The sequence below is a fragment of the Malus sylvestris genome, chromosome 13 (assembly GCF_916048215.2).
Source record: "Malus sylvestris chromosome 13, drMalSylv7.2, whole genome shotgun sequence".
In the NCBI taxonomy this organism is placed as follows: domain Eukaryota; kingdom Viridiplantae; phylum Streptophyta; class Magnoliopsida; order Rosales; family Rosaceae; genus Malus; species Malus sylvestris.
In genome coordinates this window covers 12,147,697-12,170,548 of record NC_062272.1, presented here as the reverse complement: position 1 = coordinate 12,170,548, position 22,852 = coordinate 12,147,697, and the positions used below count along the sequence as shown (strand labels likewise).

The window sequence follows — 22,852 nt, the reverse complement described above, 5'->3', positions numbered from 1 at the left end:
TTGACCAACAATCTGGACCAACCAGTCTTTTATAATTCATTTTGGACTGTTAGATATAAATCCCAAACCAAATCATTACAAGATTTGGGTTATCTGATAAATTACATGGTAAGGATAAGATTAGATTACGCCACACGATGAACCAGCATGCTCGTTTTGTACTCTTTTTAGCACTTTTGCTCATGTACTTTGAAGTTTGTAACATAACTTGCATATTCGAAATTTGGATATAATTTGAATAATAAAATGAAAAGCGTTTTATTAGGAAAAATGTTCTATTCCCAATATAGATAGAGGTGGTTTTGATGATTTGTAAGTACTTTCAATTATTTCTAAATCGCTTCTAAACGTGTCACATAGATATTGAACTCTACATATATAAAGAATGTAAAAAGATAATCACAAATTGAATTTGATATAAACTATGGATGGCAATTAAATTAGATGGGACATGGCACACATAGTCATAAGTTGGTTGGTATTGTTGGAAGCGTATACAAAACATGCTTCTTATTGTCCGATTCTTAAAGTCGACTCCCCACACAACTCCACACGTATAAACCAATAAAACTCGAAGTTTCCACTTTTGAGGAGAATTCGACTCCCTCCCTCCTTTTTTTGACCGAAATAAAGACTCGTTTCTTTTTACATGTTTGCTTGTGGCGAGTGGTGACTCCCCCCAATTCCGTCTCGTTATTTTGTTTTACTTTTCGTTTTATCATTCAAATTATATCCTGCAACAAACAAATTACAACAAAAGTGGATCAAATTTTTCAGATCAATCTCCAAGTGATCGAAACCGGAAAATGGAATCGGAGCAGTTAATCTCCGGGGGCGGATCCCGCTACCTCCAAATGCGATCGGAGTCGGCCATGTCGCCCTCCTCCTTTCTCTGCCGTCTCTCGTCCTTCGAGCCCGCTCGGATTTTCGACGAGTTGCCCAGCGCCACCATCGTCTCCGTCTCCCGTCCCGACGCCGGCGATATCAGCCCCGTGCTTCTCTCTTACACCATCGAGTTCCAATACAAGCAGGCACGCAACTCCGATCTCTCTCGCTCTCTCTCTCTCTCTCTCTCTCTCCACGCTTTTGCCTGATTCTCTGTTTCTGAATTTCAGTTTTCAATCTGAATTATGTGTTTGGATGCCGAGAAAATTTGGATAAGAGCAGAGAAAATCCGATATCAGGATGTTAAGTAAAGAGAAAGTCGTTAACTTTTAACTATAGAGAATCTTCTAGAATCATTGCATTTCTGTTTACTTTGTAAAATTGAGGTGTTATTTCCTAATTGGGTCCACTCATTTCGAATTTTGGCTTCAATATCAAGTTGTGAAGTTGCTAGCTTTGTAGATTACTGTTTAAGATTATCATGTACTAATTATGTGCTTTTATTTTCTTTTAAACCTTAGTTTAAGTGGCGATTAGTGAAGAAACCATCACATGTATTCTTCTTGCATTTCGCATTGAAGAAGCGTGCATTTTTTGAGGAAATTCAAGAGAAGCAAGAGCAGGTCTGTGTTTTTTGATCTTATCGTCTGAGTTTGTGAGCGGAAAGCCAGTTTGCATTTTCACTCTTGTATGCAATTGGCAGTTAACTGCTTATTTCGGAAAGTTTGGGATTTAATCTCGTTTGCAACATTATATTAAAGGTTAAAGAATGGCTTCAAAATCTAGGAATAGGAGATCACACTGATGTGGTGCAAGATGATGAGGATGATGAGACTGTTCCCCTGCAGCACGATGAAAGCGCTAAAAACAGGTCACTACTTGTTAAATTTATATTTGTTGTGTACGTTTTTCTGGAATTACTGTCATAAATCTTATAGTTGCATCTTTTGTTCAGAGATGTTCCATCTAGCGCTGCTCTGCCAATCATCCGGCCAGCGCTGGGTAGGGAGCAATCCATTTCGGAGAGATCTAAGGTTGCAATGCAAGGGTATCTAAACCACTTTCTAGGAAACATGGACATTGTGAACTCTCGAGAGGTGTGCTTGGTGCTGTTCTTTCTAAATGTCAATCACATGTGTCGATTTAAATAATTAGTTTTGGAATTGAAATTAGCTATAATTAATGGTGGTTTTTGAACGTCCTCTGCCTGCTATTTTCAGTTTGCTTATTAAATGGCTAAGCCTCAATAATTATGTATTGTAGGTCTGCAAGTTCCTGGAGGTCTCTATGTTATCATTTTCTCCAGAATATGGCCCTAAGCTAAAAGAAGACTATGTGATGGTCAAGCATCTTCCGAAAATTCCGAAGGATGATACTACCAGGAAATGTTGTGCATGTCGTTGGTTCAATTGCTGTAATGACAATTGGCAAAAGGTAAGAAGTCCTTTTGATAAGTTATCTTTTATATTCACTTGTAACTTGAGCACATTGGTGACAAAGTTATGGTGGTCAACTCTCCAGTCATATTAGTAATCTGTCTGTGAAAGTTTAATTAACTCAGAGACCTGTGATTTCTTAGATACTCGACAAAATATAGGTTTTTTGTTGGTAGGAGTCCAAATGTAGATTTGAATCAAATGACAGAAGATTCTATTATTTTTAGACAACAGATATACAAGCTTAAGAGATATCATATGCATAATCTCCTCATCCTTTTTAAGTCTTTAATTTAAGGTATGTTTCTCACTTGTTATCTTCGTATTACCATCTAATTGATCCTGTGCAGGTTTGGGCTGTATTAAAACCAGGATTCTTGGCCTTGCTGGCGCATCCTTTTGATACCCAACCTTTAGATATAATAGTATTTGATGTACTACCAACCTCAGATGGCAATGGGGATGGCCGGGTATCACTGGCAAAAGAAATAAAAGAGCGGAATCCTTTACGGCATACATTTAAGGTCAGTGTTAGTTGGCTTTTTTTTTCCTGGGGTTATATCTGATGCTCCAGATTTGTTAAACTGCAGTTCCTGTGATTTCTTTCCTGAAATTCCAGTTAGGTCTGTGTATAAATGATTCTATCAGATGGTCGTGCATATTGCTTTTACTCTGGGCAATCTATATATTATGGTTTATTATCATTTGGATGTGAATTCTCTAGTAGAATGCAACCATATGAGTTATGGTTAAAAACTCAAAAATAAACTAGGAACTTGGACTGCTAACTTTACCCCTGTAAGAATATTGTTCTTAGTTAATTATAAATAAAATGCACAAGTTGCTGGTGCTGACAAATTTCTATGTTTGCAAGTAGACCTTTCCCCCAATTTTGTAGTCTGTTGTTGCGGGCACTATCTGCCTAATGAATGAATATCCAGACAATCTTTTGATAAGTAACGTTAAACTTGAAAAGGTGGCTTGTGGAAGCCGGAGCATTAATTTGAGAGTTAAGAGTGGTTCCAAAGTAAAAGATTGGGTTGCCTCAATCAATGATGCTGGACTTAGGCCTCCAGAGGGCTGGTGTCATCCTCACCGCTTTGGCTCTTTTGCACCTCCGAGAGGCTTGACTGACGATGGCAGTCAGGCTCAATGGTTTATAGATGGTCAGTCAGCATTTGAAGCTATTGCTTCTGCAATTGAGGATGCAAAATCAGAGGTATGTTCTTCTCAGTTTGCTGGGTACCTTTCAGATGTATATCATAAGTATCATTTTTCATTTTTCTTCTGTTTGATGAATGAAAGTACCATGCAGATATTTATTTGTGGCTGGTGGCTGTGTCCAGAACTGTACCTGCGGCGTCCATTTCATGCTCATGCTTCTTCTAGACTTGATTCTTTACTGGAAGAAAAAGCTAAGGAAGGGGTTCAGGTGAACCTTACTTTCAAGCAATCTTTAACTCTAATTCTTTACAGGATCGTCATCTATGAATTGACTTCAAACTCTATTTCTTTGCATGTCCATCAACTGTGAATTGACTTAAACACGGTTCCTTGAAATAAGGTTTAGACGTTATTTCTAATTTTTTGACACTGAAACATGTCTGCAGATATACATTCTTCTCTATAAAGAGGTAGCTCTTGCTCTGAAAATCAACAGTGTTTATAGCAAGAGAAAACTACTCGGGATTCACGAGAATGTGAGGGTACTACGTTATCCTGACCACTTCTCAAGTGGTGTTTACTTATGGTACGCGCTGTATTTGCAAATCAATTTGTAGATTTTGTATTACTTATTCAGAAAGTCTCTTGGAACTCTCCTATCATGTAATCTTTTTCTGCTTCTGATATTAAATACTTGTTACATATAGGTCCCACCATGAAAAACTTGTCATTGTTGATTATCAGATTTGCTTTCTTGGAGGATTGGATTTATGCTTTGGTCGTTACGATACTGCTGAGCATAAAGTGGGTGATTGCCCTCCTTCGATATGGCCTGGAAAAGACTATTACAACCCAAGGTGAGCTTCTTGTCTACTCTGGGATTATGCATTGACAACTATCTGCAGATAATGACAGAAACATGATATCTGTATTTATACATATTTATTTTTCTTTGCTTTGTATCTTTTATTAAGGGTTTAAATTCATATGTTACCTAGCTCTAGATCTTTTCTGAAATGATTTCATTGTCGTGAAATATGGTTTTTGAAATATAACCCTGTCAGGGAATCTGAACCAAATTCGTGGGAGGATACAATGAAAGATGAGTTGGATCGTGGAAAATATCCTCGTATGCCTTGGCATGACGTTCACTGTGCCCTTTGGGGACCACCCTGCCGTGATGTGGCTAGACATTTTGTTCAGCGCTGGAACTATGCAAAGGTTGATATCCTGCTAGGATGGTATGATTTTGATTTATAATAAGTTATGTGCTAAGTTGGTATTTATTCTTTCAGAGAAATAAGGCTCCAAACGAACAAGCAATTCCACTACTTATGCCGCAGCACCACATGGTCATTCCTCATTACATGGGAAGAAGCCAAGAGGTGGAGATTGAAAGTAAGAACGCTAATAATCACAAAGAGCATAAAAGGACGGATTCCTTCTCGTCGATATCATCCTGTCAAGATATTCCACTTCTTATACCCCAAGAAGCTGATGGGCTGGATTCTCCAAATGAACACACAAAACTAAATGGGATGGACTCTCCCCATGATCTCCTTGATCAGCCAAGCAGGGTTAGCAACAATCTTGCTTTCCCTTTCCGGAAGTTAAAAATTCCACCAGTAGGTCCTGATACGCCAATGAGAGGCTTTGTAGATGACCTAGATTCTCTGTCTCGACACGGAAAAATGGCTTCTGACGGGGTGGCACAGTCTGGCATGAAAGATCCAGAGTGGTGGGAAACACAAGAACGGGGCAACAAGGGTGGTTTCACAGATGAATCGGGACAAGTTGGCCCTTGTTGCTCGTGTCGATGTCAGGTGAACCAAAACTCCTTTGTCTTTTTGAAATTCCATATTATTGCAAATGTCATTTCTGATTTGGCTTCTAATTTCTTATTTCCCATCTTCCTATTTTGATGTTATTTATGTAGTGATATATCTGTCATAAGTGTCAAGTTAAATAACCTTGAAGAACCTACTGCTTAGAACAATGTTGTAGGAATTGAACCAGGGGAAAGAAGGACTATAGAATTTTAATCAAAGTTAAGTTTCCAAGGGGACGTGTACTCTATAAACCTCCGGAGGAGGTGATATTCAGAAATGTCAGAGGGTTTAATCATTTAATGCGTAGTAAATGTTTCTGTTTTCTTACTGTTTGATTGTGATAATGGACCTTGCATCCTGCATGTTCCTAACAACATCTCACTTTTAGGTTATTAGAAGCGTCAGTCAGTGGTCAGCAGGAACAAGCCAAGTTGAAGAGAGCATTCACAATGCTTATTGCTCTCTTATCGACAAATCAGAGCACTTTATTTACATTGAGGTAAATTTCTTTCTCATTTTTCTTCACTTTGCGATGATACAAAAGTAACGAAACCCATACCTAATGTATTTCAATGTTCTTATGTAAGTATGTCTTATGTAATAATTTAGACTTACTGATATATCATATATTTCAGGAAGTATATGCTCAAAATAAAGAGTATTTTAAGCCTTCTCGACAATTTGACAAGCATTATTGCTGCTTGAGATTTTTATTTCAAAAAGAAAAATTCTGCTTGAGTTGAATTTGCTAGTAGTCATGTATGATATTTCTTGTCCATTCGTCAGCGTTTAGTCTATATTGAGAACTCCCCTTTCTTTGTGGATACATTTTTGCACTATGCAGTTTCTGCTTTCTGATCTTTCTGGATATCCTGCAAGGGACTTTGGTGATAACTATTTTTCTGACATCCTTTTACTTTTTTGCAACTTCTTCCCAGAACCAATTTTTCATATCAGGTCTTTCAGGAGATGAAATTATACGGAATCGTGTTTTAGAAGCATTATTTCGCCGTATCATGCGAGCATACAATGATAAAAAGCCTTTTAGAGTTATAATTGTGATACCGCTTATACCCGGCTTCCAGGTTCCAATTCTTGTCAAAGTCCATAACATATTGTATATATCTGCCCATATATTCCTTGTGCTGATTTTGTGGTTGAACAGGGGGGTCTGGATGATGCTGGTGCAGCATCTGTAAGAGCTGTTATGCATTGGCAATATCGAACCATTTGCAGAGGACATAATTCAATATTGCACAATCTTAATGAAATTCTTGGTGCAAAGATGCATGATTATATTTCCTTCTATGGCCTTAGATCTTATGGTAAACTCTTTGAAGGCGGTCCGTTGGCCTGTAGTCAGGTATTTCCCTATCATCAATGTAACTTTGTGCCTGCCTATGCATCTCTTTCCCATCTAAAGATATTGGTAACATGTTTGTCAAATTTTATAGCTTCCACCTCATGAATACGTCATCATTATATTATTATTGGCACTGCAGATCTATGTGCATAGTAAAATTATGATTGTCGATGATTGCACAACTCTAATTGGATCAGCTAACATCAATGATAGGAGTTTGCTTGGTTCAAGAGATTCTGAGGTATCTCTTCTGCTCTGGTTTCTCCTGCATTATCTTATTATACATTTGATGGTGCTTTAAACCTTAAAGATGCAGAGTGTGTTTGTTATGCTATGAAGTTATGCATGGCCTAAGCGCACAAAATGACTTGTTAAAGCATTTATTCTGAATAAAATGCAACATAATGCTGACTGAGCGTATAAACCCAGAATTGTTAATGTAGTACTATTTCAGTATATACCGTCTGTTGCGTAAACATGACTTTTCTTGTGCTCCTCTTCTACATGCATGGTTGCTTCCATTAACCGTCATTATTTTGTATCTTAGATTGGTCTACTTATTGAAGATAAAGAGATGATTAATTCATTTATGGGAGGAAAGCCATGGAAGGCTGGAAAGTTTTCATTGAGTCTTCGCATGTCACTGTGGTCTGAACACCTCGGTATTCGTGCCACAGAGGTTAGTAAATCTTGTTTTGTTCACTTCTTTTCTTCTTCGTCATCGTTAATTCACAGCTGTAACGATAATGATATTGTGAATCTTAAGATACCCTGTGTCACTTGTCTGATTGTCTTTGTACGTTTTTCATTGTGTTGTCAGATGAATCAAATAATCGACCCAATTGTCGATTCAACTTATAAGGACATCTGGATGGCAACTGCAAAGGTGAAAAAAACAAGGAGAAAAATATCTTGACGAGCAGATGAATAAATAATTAATATATTGGAGTTTAATTTTGTTGAAGTTATATATTGCTTTGTATCTGCAAGTAATAACAATGTGCTTTTTTGTTTCTTTGTTAACAGACAAATACCACAATCTACCAAGATGTGTTTTCTTGCATACCAAACGATTTTATACATTCCAGGTACATGCATCTTATGTCTTCCTCCTAATCCCTTATATTTTCTCACTTGCTAACAAATTGTTTGCTCCATCTGGCCACGGGTGACTTCACGCAGGGCTGCATTCAGGCAAAGTATAGCCTTCTGGAAGGAGAAAATTGGGCACACAACTATCGACTTGGGAATTGCTCCCGAGAAGATAGAATCATATCAAAATGGGGATGTGAAGACGGCAGAACCCATGGAGAGGTTAGAATCTGTGAAGGGCCATCTGGTTTCTTTTCCTTTGGATTTCATGTTGAAGGAAGATCTACGACCTGTGTTCAATGAAAGTGAGTATTACGCGTCTCCTCAAGTATTTCATTGAACACCATTTTGAAGTAATTCGAGCTTTTACTATCTCGGGCCGCCCTCCAACATTGGATACGTGCACATATTGCTTTGTGAAAGGAAAATATTTGTCGGGCGAATTTGTAGATTAAAGTTATAGAAAAAGAGGAGAAGGCTGAAGCCCTGCATATGTCACTGTTTAAAGAATGTAGTTAGGAACAAAAGTCTAATAAAATCAATTGATTCTTTCCGCAGTTTCTCGTCTTTTGTACTGATTGAGCTAACATACTGCTTGTTTCCGCAGTTTCTCGTCTTATGATTTGAAATACTTGGCTCGTGAAAACTAATCAGAACTTTTACCAATTTATCAGGAATTAATGACTTGTACTAGTTTTAAATTATGCGCATGTTCAGTTGGTTAAATTGTCCTTTAAGAGTTATTGGAGCCCCACCGCAGAGGGCGAGGCTTTCAAAAATTGACGAGCACGTCCACCGAAGTAGGGTGGAACTAGCACGCACAGAGTTGTGTGTTCGAAATAATAGGTGTTGGCACGACCCGCCGTCACTTTCGATCATTGACGAGTCATCCTTCACCCCTGACAGGACAGGTTAGGAGTAACGTTTTGCGTATCGCTTTACTTATAGCCAACTTGTTAACCTTCCACTACATCACCTCCCGATGTGGGACAAAGTTTGTCTACAATTAAGAATGTTGGAGTTGCAACTGTTTCTGTTTGGTGTGTTATAATGCAAGTACTTCAAAGCAAAAACGTTGACAAGGGTTGTGATTATTCTAAAACCGTGGGGTGTGGTTACAATGTCCCGCAGTATTGAATGCCCCAAATTTGTAGCCATATGATTTTATCCTTTTAGTAGCAATTAGATCTCAATGTTCAAATATGGTCATTCATTTTCTGGGGTATTGTAGACATGGTTCTAAAAAACGCTAGGCGCTAGTCTGACGGCCGGCTGGGGCCTAGCGCATACGCGCCTGGACAGGACTAGGCGGATTTATAATTTTTCATAATTTAATTAAATTTATTATAACAAAAACTAGTTATACTTAATAAGATGTACTATTTTATTAACTCAAATTCAAAAATTAATAAGATGGTAAGCATATATAACAGCCCACCCCACCTTTTTTTTCCTCTTCTCCTCTCTCTCTTCTGCAACATCATTTCCATCTATTAATTAAAAAAGCCAAATCATGCAGCTTATATGCTTTACCTCTCCCTCCCTTTAATTATGGGTGCCTCGTTTTCATCAACTAATTATAACCACATGAGCTGTTTTATACTATCATACCTCTCCCTCTATTTCTTTTTGGTATTATAAACATCTTCGTTTCCATCACCTTCTCTCTCTTCAACAAAGATGTTGCTTGTTCTTCTCCTCTCCCTCTCTTAGAACCAGGTCGTTATCCCCATCAGATCTCTCCCACCGCCTCCACAAGCTCCTCCAAACCTCCAACTTTCATTCCAAAAGCCCGAAAGAATTCCAAAAATCCCAACGAACAAACAACGTCCAAAGAAATTTAAGGTAGATTCTTTGAACAATCAAGTGGGGTTTGTATGTGTCGCTGAGATTTCCAGTTTACTCTCTCTCTTCTCGTCAGATAGCATCGAAATAGAGAACCGACGAGGATCCGAGAGGCCGCCTAGACCGCCGCCTACCACCTCCGAGACCGCCTAAATAGCGCATAGGTGGCCAACTAACTCCTACCCAATTTGATGAACGTTTTAGCATAAATCCCGGCAGCACTCGACTGCCCAGGGCCTAGGCGGCCGCCTAGGCCAATTTTTAGAACACTGATTGTTGAAAAATTGCAATCTGTGATGCCAAGAAAATGAGGCAAATCCTACGCCAAGTGGATAATTGACTGACCAACTAGCTCTTTGTCTAGTATTATTTCTCTTCTTAATGTTAAAAGATGTCTCAAGCTCAGTTTCTAACTCACCCCATTCAATAATAAAAAAATAAAATTATGTAATAAGATTCCTCAATCTTTATCCTTATGGGTACCATTTTCAGAAGGGTGGAAGTGCAACAAAAATGTTGTTCATTCTAAGCCATGAAATTCATATAACACAACTTAACAGGAAAGTCACAAAGGCAAACTCATAGCATTAAATCCTTATGCTTCTTTCAGATACAAATTGTTGCTTTCGAAGAATCGATGTATCAGTTTCAAGTTCAAAAGCATTAGACAAGGCTGGGTTTAGGTCTTAGGGTTAGCATTTAGGGTTTAGATTTAGGGTTTAGGGATTAGGGTTAGGGTTTAGGGTTTAGGGTTAGACAAATTATTTGATGTGTGGTTTCTAAACCCTAAACCCTAACCTAAACACTAAATTGTAACCCCTAACCCCTAACCCCTAAACCTAAATCCTAAACCCTAAAATCCTAAACCCTAAAATCCTAAACCCTAAACCTAAACATTAAACCCTAACCCCTAACCCCTAAACCCCAAAGCTTGGTATAACAAGTTATTCCACACTTTGTTCTCTCTTGGGTTTTCAAATTCTCAATCTGACTGCTCATTGTTTGTGAAGTTTCAACCATTACTGGTCCTAATCCTACGTTTGCAAATCTTTCATAACTAAGCTTAGCCAACCTTTTCCAATAAAATACTTGGGTGCTCTACATTACTTCTTAGGCTTAGAAGTACATAGGACTTCAGATGGAATTTTTCTTTCTCAAAACAAGTATGCACTAGATCTTCTTATCAAGACACATATGGAAGGGAGTAAGCCTTGTACTACACCTCTTGGCACTCAGAAACTTGATCATAGTGATACTATGTTGTCTAATCCACATAAATGTAGGTCTATAGTTGGGGCTTTCCAATATTTAACATGAACTAGAACTGACATCTCTTTCGTAGTTAATCAACTATGTCAGTTTCTTCATTGTCCAAGGGACACTCATTTTTGAGCTGTGAAAAAAATGTTAGGATTTTTAAAAGGCTCTATTGATAAAGGTATGTGGTTTTTTTTTTTTTTTTTTTTTTTTTTTTTAAAAAAAACAATCTTCATGTCACTACTTTCTCAGATGCAGATTAGGTAGGATGTGTTTTTTACAGAATAAGTACTAATGGCTATTGTGTTTATCTGGGCAGCAAGCTTATCAGTTGCAGTGCAAAGATGCAACATACTGTTGTTCATTCATCCACTGAGGTTGAACATAGATCTCTTGCCCACACTTTTAGCAGAACTCACTTGGATATGCAAAATTTTCAAGGACATTGGTTTTCCTCTTTCTAAGGTTCAAGTCTTGTGGTGTGACAATGTCTCAGCTATCTCTTTGGCATTGAATCTTGTTTTTCATGCTCGTACCAAACATGTTGAGATCAATTAACACTATAACAGGGAACTTGTACTTGCTCAACTTCTGAAGGTTTAGTTTGTTCCCAGTCACAACCAAATTGTAGACATCCATAGTAAATCTTTGTCCAAGGCTAGATTTTTGTATCTTCAATCCAAGCTTTCTCTTGGTTTCCCCCCGTTCAGCTTGAGGGGTTATAAAGACACAGATAAGCAGCCTAGTCAGCAGTCCATGTTAGCAGCATGGTCATAGCTTAGTGCAGTTAGTATGTTTTAACAGAAATGTAACTAATCATAGTTAAAAGTTAATTAGTTACATTTGTTTAGCTTACTAATCATTTATTCCGAAATGTATAAATATGCCAATGTAAATTCATTTCAATCAATGAAAGATATATTTCTAAGAACAAGCCCTTTGCCCAATCGCCCCGTTGTTTTGGAACTGCTGGAGCTTATTTCTTCAGCCCAAAGACCGTTAAACCCAATTGGTAGGGCAGTTGCCCTACTGCTGGAGATGCTCTTAGTGGATGGATACCTCGTTTATCTTGATGCCTTCAATTCATGGTTATGTGCTTGCTCACAAACCTGCCTCGTTTATTAGTAATGGGCAACTTCAATCATTTTGATGCACCAGTTATGATTGCCTCACTACTTTGATGCCTCATTGGTGGTTTTATTGCTTCTCGTTTCCTTGTTAGGCCAAAAAATGGAAAGTACATTTCTGTATGAGATTCATATTGCCCAGGTTAGTTGGAAACCTTTGAACTGGATTTTATTGGCTTAATTCATGGTGCTTGATGCTTTGATTCACTCGTGTTTCAGGATTTGATCTAAGAATTTGATTAGCACAATTGTATTAGGCTGTCATATTATGTGGTTGATAGCACTCTACATCAACTAGGAGGGCATACACTTATATATATACACACAGCGATTATAGGAACCGAGGATACAAAATCCTTATTTACCCCGATTCCTCCACTCCAGAGTATTTTGAGACCAAATGGTTGGCTTGTGGCGGGGATGAAGCGTGAAAGAATAGGCAAATAGCTGAGATGTCGTCCATTGCGATGCCTCGTTTCTTAGTCTTCCATGCAAGAGAGGCACATCCCACCAGTCTTTTAGCTGTTTTTTTCCTATCTGGACATGAGGAAACTATTTCAACAGCTTCTTGGTTGGAGATGACATCCCATACCTGAAATCGGGAAATGCAAAATGAGATGAAACTTTCATATGTATATATATAGTTTTTTCTACTCATCTATGCCATGCGATTTTATCAAACTTCTAAGACTACCAACCATACAATTACTTGTCATTCGTGCAACGCTTGACAGAAAATACTACTGTTTTGTTTAATTGATTGCAGATTTGTTCAAGGCACTCGCTTTCTATTCGCATCTCCCTACTCACAAGAGTAGGGTATGAATCTGCGACCGTTACTCGTGCGTAGGGAGATAGAGGACAAGGGGGTTATGAATCCGGGATAGTTAAGTTTCTGGCATATTTTGAAACCAATAATTCCATCTAGCAATTTGGTCTTGTTATTCTTAACCAATTTGAACAAAGTTAATGGCATATTTAGAGGAAATGCATACCCCATCTGTTGCTAGAATGACAAACTGGTCGCTGCTGGTTATGCGTCTTTGAGTCACGTCAGGCATTGAGATGAGCCCGAAGTCCTTCACACAGTAGTCACCAAATGCTCTTGATATTGCCAGTCCTGGTGTTTTACCATTTGGCATCCACACCCTATAAGTCCTTGGTTCATCTTGTAAGCAAAACACTCGCCCGTTCGAGCTATTTATTCGCTCAGCCTCCTCTGTAATGGAAAAGGACCCTCGAATATTAAGAATATTATGCTCATTTGTATATCCATGAGACAAATAGAGAAAAAGAGAGCTGACGAGGTAAGTTGGGTTTAAAGTCCACTGTAAGCTGGAGGGCTGCCAAACTGCCATCTTCAGAAACGGAGGCTAAAACAGCCCGAGAATCACCGATGTTTGCAACGATGAGATTTTCACCCTGAAAGATCATTGATCGGGACATTTTTGGGTTACTTCTAATTGAATTCCTATAATCGAGATGGCATTAATCTAAATCCTATGTTGAGAAAGCATTGTAGTCTCTCGTGTCTAGCTAAACTACCCGTACATGCTTTTTTTTCTCTTCCTAAAAACAGTACCAAACTACTCATATACAAAGTTCCTATATTTGACACTAGCTTCAGCCCTAGTTGGAGAACCAAGGATATCTCGTAGAGATGCTCGATGAAATATAGACATGTTTGTGAAGATGTGCTACCGTGAAGAGAGAATCGGAATCTTCTGATTACCTGCTTAACAATTGTCAGTGCCGTAGTGCCACTCCAGTAGGAATCGAGTTTGGAAGAATGCTTGAGCTCCGTGTCAATGGCAGCATAGGTTTTCAGAAAGGATTGCTTCCACATATCGAAACCATGGAGGTTTCTGTCCATCTCCATTTCAAAATCCAGGTCAAGTGATGTTGAAGTGAGAGTCTCTTGCCAATTGCACAACAAGGAAGCAGGCAAGGATTCCCTGACCCTTTTGCTGACAAGATGACCCCATTGGCCATGTCCATCAAATATCCCACAAAATATCATGTCTTCTTGGCATCCAAATTCCTGCAACAAAAAATCCAATTTATCGAAAATACTGAAAATGGTACGCCTTATGGATACAAACGATATACTACTTTAAACTCATCTAAACTAAAGGAGGGGACTCCAGCTTGGATGCATATGGGGAGCACATCCGCTCTAGCTGATGCAGCTATGACCGCATCTGCGAAAATAATGTCACGTGACTTTGGACCTACCTTCCAAATGGTTAAGCAATCCTGATTGATCCCCTTCCGGCCTCTCTTGGAGCAAACGGAGGAGAGAGTGTTGGACCTCTCAGACATAACCATGCCGGAAGAACTCGAAACGCGTTCATTCTTTTTGGCTTCCTTTTCCAATGCTTTTGCAGTTTTCCTCGCAACATCGCTAGGGCAATTCTTCGTTTTCTTGCCCGATTTCGTTCTTCCCAACCCCTCAAGAAGAGATGGAAATAACACCATAGCCCCTAAGTCCAGATCGATAATTACACACTTGAAAACAAAGTATCTATAATTCTATAGCTTGAATAGAATAAGGTACAACAACTCTAGGCTCTCATCAATCATCATGCTTTGTTTAAGAGACATGCAAAGGATTTGGAAAGATAAAAGTGATTGGTTGCAAATATATACCAATAAAATCCGAAAAAATAAAAATCATTCTTCAACATTCCTTGGCAAAGAAGAAAGAGAAACAAAGCCTTCAATATCGATAAGTTCTTACTTTGTACGGTATGAGTTGCTGGAATATGATTTCCGGCCGGCGATCGTCCACGACGAAACAATCAAACAAACACTTGCAAGAGGCGATGGTCCACGACGAAACAATCAAACAAACACTTCCTCTTGCTTATACTCCATTTTCATGTACTTCACCTTCTTCTGTTTGCAAGCTCTAAGTAGACCTACGCAAAAGCATGCTTTGAGTGCAAAATTACTATAACGCCAATACCGTGGCCGCCATGTCATGCAGTTGTCATGGCTCTTTTGGACATTCTAGAGAGAGAGAAAGAAGAGAGAGAGAGAGAGAGGGTGTTACATCAACGTATTCACATACATCATTTGCCTGCCCACTTCAGCCATATGATATGCTTTTAGTTTAAGCTATCACAAACAAATAAATAAATATATACTGCATACGTGTGGCTATGTGGGTTTGGAAGCACTAGCAAGATTATCATTAGCTAATCAGCAATATTCTACACAAAGTCGGTCTTAAACAAATGGAAAAAGACCTGTTCGCCGCTGTGATTAGAAGAAATCAATATTGATGTGGAAGAGATTAGATTGTGATTAAAGATGTATTATCTTGAAGATTATTTAAGTGCAAGAGTTCATTACAAAGTTGTGATTGCGAAAGTAAGTTTATTAATCAAAGAGATTAGGTGAATTGCCTAAACCGTCCAATGAGATTAGACTATATGACTCTATATATGATTATGCAAGTGATTAAGAAACAAAAAAAATATCAAACCAAATCCAAGGCTATTAGAGAGCCACTTGTGCTGGGGGACCAAATTTACACGTCAAAGATAGTGGTCAAACGAATTACATGATCGTGACCATACAATACAATCAACGTATAAAGATGTTAACACCTACAAAAAAATGGTTTTCTTTAGGGATAAAAAAAGGGTTATTTATGGGAGAGTGGATATGTGCATGCTAGATTCTTTTTGTAGACAAATTTGTAATGTTCGATGAAACCAGGGTGTGGTGAGATTGCTTTTTCATGGCAAGTGTAAGATCAAATTATTCGTCATATTTTCTCCAATCCGGTGAACTACAATTTTTCACGTTATAAGAATATATGGTGCATGCTAGTCGATATTATTGATATTGTTGATATTTTGATCTTAAAATGATTATCGAGTATTGTTTACAAACTTGATTGAAGTCCAGTTAATTGCAACATAAAATGACTAACTCATCACAGCAGAAAAGAAATACAAGCTTATTTTGGGATTTAATTCCATTCTACCTATGTGGAATTGAAGAAATCACAAATCTTGAAGGAAATGAAGGAATTGGTGTGCACCAAATAGTCATTCTAATTAATCTGATTTCTTAATTTTTCAAGTATTGAATTACAAATCTTAATGCATAATACACACTTTTTGTATTCCATGCATTAGTAACCAGAAGTAGTGGTGGTTAGTGTTTGGTGCAGTGCGCTTTTAGGGTAAAATCGAAATCGAAACTGAAATTTATTTCGGTTTAGGTTGTTGCAGTTTTGGGGTAAGAACCGAAATAAAACCAAACCATTAGTTTTGGTTCAGTTCGATTTGATTTCAAACGATTTTGGTTTTGATCTATGCCTCACCGGTAGGCCCATTAAAAGATTTGCATTAATACAAGTATAAAACATTCAAACAAATTACAAAGTTCAAAACCTAGTCATTTGCAAACTAAATGCTTTATAGCATTAATACAACCCAATTGAAAACAATTCAAGATCACCATCACCATACTAAAATTCAAACAAAGTTCAACATCAAAATGCCTTATTCATTACTTTAATACAACCCAATTGAAAAAGTAAACTACCATACTTAAATTAAAGTTCAAACAAAGTTCAACATCAAAATGTATTATGGCATAAATATTAGTACAACGAAAAAATAAATTGCTCATGCAATTCACCAACAAAGTTTTGATGCTTTAAATCGCTCAACCCTTTATTTTTCCCTTTCCTTTTAGAGACTTTACTCTATGAAGGTTTAGGAGGCTTTTAAGCTTGTGAACGGGCTTGAGAAGACATTCAAGTTTGAGAAAGCAATACTTGGGAAGACCTTAGACCTTGTGAAAGTGAAACCGATGGATGAGAAACCATTGAACCTTACCTTGTGAACCAGAAGTGTAAGATTACCTTGGAACTTGTCATTCTGGTTGTGATTAAGAGTAAGAGAGGCGATGCCTAAATTCGAATGAGTCAAGGCCAAGTTACGATGTGGATGAGTCCATATTAAATGTATGGACTCAACCAAATAACCAATTATATTATGACACCTAATTGACTATTAAAATAAATATTTTTTTATACTATATGGTGTGGTTAGTTTTCTGTTCGGTTCCAGATATTAAGAATCGAAATCAAACAGTTTCTTAAACTTGCGGTTCTGTTTTATACGTGTATCGGTTTTGGTTTTCAATTTCAAGTGCCCACCCCTAACAAAAGGGAAGTCACGTATAAAAATCTGATAAAAATTTTGATATCGACACAATTTTAGTAAACAGAAAGAAATAAAAAATCCGATAAAAAATTCAATATACTTAGAGCAACTCCATTGTTGCTTATTGCCTTGGGGATAGGCAACCCAATCCACACCCCTCCCCAAAACACTCCAACTCACTCGAGCAATTGAGCTCAAGGCAAGCTCAATGAAAAAGTCAGGCAAGAATCGTCTGGCCCAGCACCCTACTTATATGACGCAAGGTTGAAGTCATCATGACATCAACCACAATTTAAATTATTAAAAAATTAGAAAAAGTTATTACAAAAATATATAAAAATTTATAAAGAAACTAATTAAAGTATAAAAAAATTATAATTATTTTCTATAAGTACCTAACCATGTTCTTCCGCTTTACACTATATTTCAAATACTTTCAATCAATCTTTTATTATTATCCGAAATTAAAAATAAAAGTTATCTTTTATTATTTTATAAAATAAAAAAATACTAATATTTTGGGGTTAATCTTTGTTTACTACATGAAGTTTCATGGTTTTCAACATTTAGTACATAAAGTTTTTTTCATCCCAGAGTCATACCTAAAGTGTTAATATTTGAAACTGTCCCAAAATTAACACTTTAGGTATGACTCTGGAACGAAAAAAATTTCATGCACTAAATGTTGAAAACCACGAAACTTCAAGGTAGTAAACAGAGGTTAACCCAATATTTTAATAAGAATTGCCTAGGCTATTCAATTTAGAAGTGAAAATACATTTGACCAGTTATTATTACTATGCATTAAGATAATTAAGATGCCTATTATCCAGGAGAGCCTTACCGCACTGGAAGTGCTCTTATGCTTTTGCAAACCTTTTTTTTTCTTTTCTCTTTTTTTGGCAAACCTGTTGTATAAAAAATCTGAAATTGACGGGACCTTAAAAATCTGAAAATGTCGGGACCTTATCCTCCAATAGAAAGAAAGATAATGGTGGGGCTGGCTGGGGATTTACAGTGCTGAATCCGGATGATTTTCAACTTGCAAATTTTGTGGTGGTGGATTCTTTGGATACAGAATAAGCATCCAAGTTGGGTCTATACCAAGCATGTGCGGAAGCTTGGCCCCAATAACATCATTAACAGCTTAAAGTAAAATGGCTGATTCCAAAAGTGCTTCTGTCATTTTAACTTATCATGGATGTGGATATAAGCAGTTATACCCATAGAACAAGAAACACGGATATAAAATCTAACTGTGCAGTGTGCACTCAGATAGGGCATGCAACATAAATGATCTTGCATTGATTTAGTCTTTTCACATGATACAATTACTGGATTCATCATTTTCCAGTTCCCTGATCAACAATTCCATCATTTTCTTATACATAGGCATGTAGTGATCATTAATCATCGTTCTAGAAAGTCGAAGCTTACTGTACAGTTCTCTACGTGTCTCGTATATACGCACTCGCTCTTCAGCCGGTGGCCCGTTGTCATCTAATTTAGTAGGATAGGATGAAGGGACTGATATAATGTGCATGATTCTGCCAGGGGGATAGAAACGATGGTTCTCTGAAACATCCGAGGAAGAGATCGGCGTGCTGCTTTCTGCAACGTCAACTAGCATATCTTCTTCCTCGGTTATTTCCTTCACTGCGGCAGCTTCTTCCTCTCGGGCCTCGACATTGACTTCATGCTCCTGCCTCTTAAGCTCCTTCTCCAGTTCATACCACAACTCGCCTTCAGTAATGTCTTCAACAGAAGATGTAGCAGTATTTCCATCCACTGGCAAAAGCTGCTCCTCTTCATCGGTATCATCATGGCCTGATCCACCACTAGAACTAGAGTCTGAGTTATTCAGCATTGGGTCTACGATTACTCCATCGTGAGATTCAGAATCCTTTTCACATATAATAGAAGATTCTTGCAAATCGTCTGCTTTAGAGTTTGGTAATTGGCCCACATTACGGCGACGTGCACCCATGCAAGACCATGATGATATAGATGAATGGGTTCTCACAACAACATTCTGTGCACGCTTCATCACAACCTACAAGTTGCAAAGCATAGCCTGTTATAACACAAAGTATGAGCAAGATTGGGATACAAAGGATGCAGGGTGGACACTGGACAGCAGTAACTGATGTTCAATAATGATTATTAAACAAATAGACCAGTATAATATAATTCAAATGAGCCAATTAGCACCATTTCAGTAACGGTTCACAAGTACACTGTACAAATTATGAAACATAGATTTACCTGTGTGGTGCTGGATACTGGTCGCAATAGTGCACCTGCACCAGCAACCCTCGCTTTTGCACTAGCAATAGAAGGTAGACGAGAACCCAGAGCAGTTGCAGAGCGATAAACAACATTCAAAACTCTGGTCCTCTCAACTTGATCCCGCAAATCATTTAACCATGAGGAAGCTGTGACCTGATAATGACAAATTCTCATAAGAATTCTGGAAATGTCTAACAGATGAGAATCAAACTATACTCATTATTAGAAAGAATGAATGCTATATGCATCCACTTGAATATGGTAAAAATAAAATACCTCAGAGCGGAGGTCATCAACAGAAGCTGCTGAGAAAGTAGGAACCAGGTCGGAGCCATTGATTATAGTAGTGATGAAGTGCTTGCCAGATTCTGCCAACTCCCATGTTATACATGCAGCTGAAAAATGAAAATTAGGTAGGTACTTGAGCATTTTCTACCAAAGCAGACAAAAAAAGACTCAAGGAAACACTTTTTTGAAGCAAAGCACAGATACCAATACACCAACCTATAAGCATAAAACGACACCCCTACCCACACACATTATCTGTTCTTCAAAAGTAACGACTCAAATTTAATACCTTATATCTATTGAATTTATATGTGCATTTCCATGAACAAATGGATATGAGAACCATTAACAAAGAGAAATTCAGCAGACATACCTGGAGCAAATGTAATGCAAGTGCTTGAAGAGAACTCTTTTTGTTCTCGAAGAATATATGTTAACAACGCAGCTGTACCACCACCCAGTGAATGCCCAAGAACCTGATATGCACATATCAACATTACTTAGGCATAAAACATGTATAAGCAGGAAAGCGATAATACAGCTTTTGATCAATTTTGAAATGTAAAATCAGTGACCAAGTGGCATGCTTTATTTAAATTAAAGTAATGGCATTTACCTTTACTTTGTAATCAGGATATTCACCAACAGCCTTAAGCAAGCAAGGAGTACTAATCTTAGCAATCCAACGGGCTGCAGCAACCATCCCACAGTGAGCATACCCTAGGATTAAGTTGCTTATTCCACCATCATGCAATACCGAATGGTGGAAAGGGGCCACTGCACCAGTTGCGGCAGTTAGTGTATCTTTGATGCTATGTGTACCACGTATTAATAGAAGGAAGCATTTTGAATTCTTATCATGTATAATTGTGAAGGCAGGCTTCAGAAGCTGCAAGCATATTGTTCTAATTAATAGATGAATCAATCACAAATTTTAAAGAGAATAATAAAACCAAAAGCTGCCTTCTCACAGAAACATAGAATTGCGAGCACCATTGTTTGCCACATGACAACTATACTCCAAACACAGTGGTTAATATGAATAAATTCTAGGACAAAACTCAATTCTCATTAATCGACCACTGAAGTCCATCTTTTTTGAATTTTTAACATCGTCACTCCATTATCACAGATATCCTTCTTTCATTTTCTGCATCAACTTAGACTCTTGAACCTGTTTCACTCTTACTTATGAAGTTGAAAAATTCGGTTGTGATCAAACGAAGGGCTTGTGAATATGGTATTGCTATGAGCCTATGACGATTTTGAATGACCAAGTGGGAAATGATGGATTTTAAGAATGTGGGCAGCTCTTGTTTGAATCTATGGATTTGCGGAGTATACTATTTTGGAATTCTATAATCCAAGGATTTGTTTGTATGTGTTACTTGCTTAACCACAAATTTGAGCGCTTAGACAGTTCTGCGGTACTAAATATCTACACAAAAATGTCTCAAAATATAGCATCTGTAGCTCGAATTTACGGAGCCAACCTGCCACTACTCTTGGTACCAAAAGGAATACGATCGATCCACATCAGTCCGATTACCAGTAGAACAATTTTGAATAAAAACATAAGCAAATGTAGACAAGTTATGAGCTTACTAACCCCGGCCTTGGGCTTCTGAAGAAGAACATCTTCCTGAGAAAAACCCCCGGACTCTAAAAACACCGGAAACGGTTTCTTCGAAAAGAGCATACAAAGCGTCAGCAACTTCAAGTAATAATTTAACTCCTCAACGATTTCAGACCCTTTGAGCTGCACACTACCACTACCAGCATACACACTCGCAACTTGTAAGTTACCCTGCGAATTAACCAAAAATTCAAGGACTTAATACTCAAATAACGAAACTTTTGCAAGCACAAGCAACAAAAGAGCGAAAATTTGCAGGAAAGGACTCCAATTTTGAGCGAATTACTCACCTGCCGCCGCATGAGGTAGTTAATACCGAAGGCCAAGTCGCCGATCGGCCACTTCCCGAGCGTTTCGGAGTAGGTGAACCGGAGCGTATCGGACAAGGTGGTAAGCGACTCGACCCACGTGGCGGGCGCTTGAGCCGGTCGCCGAGAAAGCCGTTTCCTCGCCGATCTCATCTTTAAGAGATTTCCACTCCGATCGCCGTCGTCGTCCCCGTCTTCCACCCCGCCCTCGTTCGTTGCCATCCTCCGATTGAGCACGCAGTAAAGAATCACGGTGGCTCCGGCGGCGGTCGCCATTGTTCCGCCGCCATGGAATCCAACGGTCGAGATCGAAAGCTTAAAAGATTGACAGCACTAGCAAATTAACTCCGGAGAAACCAAAATTGATAAAATTCCAATAAATTGATCAGAAAAAACAAAAAAGAGAGAGAATAAAGAGGGAACTGCGACGGTGAAATCACGATTAAGCCTCTAATAATTGGCGGGGTGGTGCAGGTAACATATTCTTTTGAATAGGGGTATTTTGGTCACGATAAGTTTTACGTTTTGGGGCGGAGGAAGGGCGCGCTGCGCGCACGTTATGGATAATGGAGTAATTTGGGTTTTGTTTGGGGTGGGTAGATTTGGCAATTAGGACAAAAGGCAAGGCATCAGAGGATTTGAGGCTAGTCCGTGTTGGATTTTTTTTTTTTTTTTTTTTTTTTTTTAACAAACGATATTATATATATTAAGAATGAATGATAAACTTAATTTCATAATGGGCTAGTAATAATACGGTTTAAATTCGTCTTTGACGAGAATTGAACTTAAGATTTTTTGTAGAGCAAAAAATAATCAATAAAATTATAGAGGTGATACATGGACTTTTGGATTAAAATGACAAAATTACCCTCGAGGCACATTGGGATTCTCACGCGCATGCAACGGACAATAACGACTCAATCAAGGAAGAGTTAAAGGTGATCAAAATGGTATTTATTCAAATCTCTCTCATCACCCCTCATCAAATCCTTATTCAAAAGGTCCCAACTTTTCCTATTTAATTTGGGATTAATTACCAAGTTAATTGCAAGATATTATTTCACATAAATCTTGCAATTACACTCACAATTTGACCATATATCCTATTTTTCAAATCGGGCCGGTCACTCTCCTATAAATATTC

General features: G+C 38.0%; 3 protein-coding genes across 4 annotated transcripts; 1 reads left to right on the top strand and 2 right to left on the bottom strand.

The window, feature by feature from the left end:
• The first annotated feature begins 558 nt into the window (after positions 1 to 558).
• On the top strand, positions 559 to 8,326 carry LOC126596276 (phospholipase D zeta 1-like). Of its 2 annotated transcripts, XM_050262802.1 has the most exons (20): positions 559 to 1,031; positions 1,407 to 1,508; positions 1,647 to 1,756; positions 1,841 to 1,982; positions 2,149 to 2,319; positions 2,672 to 2,845; positions 3,298 to 3,540; positions 3,637 to 3,753; positions 3,932 to 4,071; positions 4,193 to 4,342; positions 4,550 to 4,706; positions 4,781 to 5,308; positions 5,703 to 5,813; positions 6,253 to 6,399; positions 6,480 to 6,677; positions 6,817 to 6,918; positions 7,225 to 7,356; positions 7,498 to 7,563; positions 7,704 to 7,765; positions 7,860 to 8,326. In XM_050262802.1, the coding sequence occupies exons 1-20, from the start codon at positions 807 to 809 to the stop codon at positions 8,107 to 8,109; spliced, it is 3,327 nt and encodes a 1,108-aa protein (XP_050118759.1). In that variant the 5' UTR covers positions 559 to 806; the 3' UTR covers positions 8,110 to 8,326. The 2 variants fall into 2 exon arrangements, with proteins under 2 accessions (XP_050118759.1, XP_050118760.1); XM_050262803.1 differs by lacking the exon at positions 559 to 1,031 and having other exon boundaries at positions 1,405 to 1,508; positions 1,672 to 1,756.
• A 3,893-nt stretch (positions 8,327 to 12,219) lies between these two features.
• Positions 12,220 to 15,079, bottom strand: LOC126595537 (probable protein phosphatase 2C 34). The gene is made up of 6 exons (XM_050261815.1): positions 14,739 to 15,079; positions 14,234 to 14,481; positions 13,731 to 14,039; positions 13,303 to 13,420; positions 12,994 to 13,217; positions 12,220 to 12,590 (listed from the first exon to the last, which is right to left on the bottom strand). The coding sequence occupies exons 2-6, from the start codon at positions 14,474 to 14,476 to the stop codon at positions 12,360 to 12,362; spliced, it is 1,125 nt and encodes a 374-aa protein (XP_050117772.1). The 5' UTR covers positions 14,477 to 14,481; positions 14,739 to 15,079; the 3' UTR covers positions 12,220 to 12,359.
• A 3,386-nt stretch (positions 15,080 to 18,465) lies between these two features.
• On the bottom strand, positions 18,466 to 22,157 carry LOC126597291 (uncharacterized). Its single transcript, XM_050264072.1, has 7 exons — positions 21,691 to 22,157; positions 21,374 to 21,571; positions 20,381 to 20,653; positions 20,138 to 20,240; positions 19,753 to 19,871; positions 19,453 to 19,629; positions 18,466 to 19,240 (listed from the first exon to the last, which is right to left on the bottom strand). Exons 1-7 carry the CDS (start codon positions 21,982 to 21,984, stop codon positions 18,506 to 18,508), a joined length of 1,899 nt encoding a protein of 632 aa, XP_050120029.1. The 5' UTR covers positions 21,985 to 22,157; the 3' UTR covers positions 18,466 to 18,505.
• Between the last annotated feature and the right edge of the window lie 695 nt (positions 22,158 to 22,852).

Excerpts from the sequence above, each read along its gene's own strand:
- LOC126596276 (XM_050262802.1), top strand. The coding sequence starts at position 807 with ATGGAATCGGAGCAGTTAATCTCCGGGGGCGGATCCCGCTACCTCCAA. Across the intron at positions 4,072-4,192 it reads TCAAGTGGTGTTTACTTATG|GTCCCACCATGAAAAACTTG; the intron begins GTACGCGCTGTA and ends TGTTACATATAG. Across the intron at positions 7,766-7,859 it reads AACGATTTTATACATTCCAG|GGCTGCATTCAGGCAAAGTA; the intron begins GTACATGCATCT and ends GACTTCACGCAG.
- LOC126595537 (XM_050261815.1), bottom strand. The coding sequence starts at position 14,476 with ATGGTGTTATTTCCATCTCTTCTTGAGGGGTTGGGAAGAACGAAATCG. Across the intron at positions 14,040-14,233 it reads ATTGCTTAACCATTTGGAAG|GAATTTGGATGCCAAGAAGA; the intron begins GTAGGTCCAAAG and ends TTTTTGTTGCAG. Across the intron at positions 12,591-12,993 it reads TCATTCTAGCAACAGATGGG|GTATGGGATGTCATCTCCAA; the intron begins GTATGCATTTCC and ends TCCCGATTTCAG.
- LOC126597291 (XM_050264072.1), bottom strand. The coding sequence starts at position 21,984 with ATGGCGACCGCCGCCGGAGCCACCGTGATTCTTTACTGCGTGCTCAAT. Across the intron at positions 21,572-21,690 it reads ACTACCTCATGCGGCGGCAG|GGTAACTTACAAGTTGCGAG; the intron begins GTGAGTAATTCG and ends GTTAATTCGCAG. Across the intron at positions 20,654-21,373 it reads TTCAGAAGCCCAAGGCCGGG|CTTCTGAAGCCTGCCTTCAC; the intron begins GTTAGTAAGCTC and ends ATATGCTTGCAG.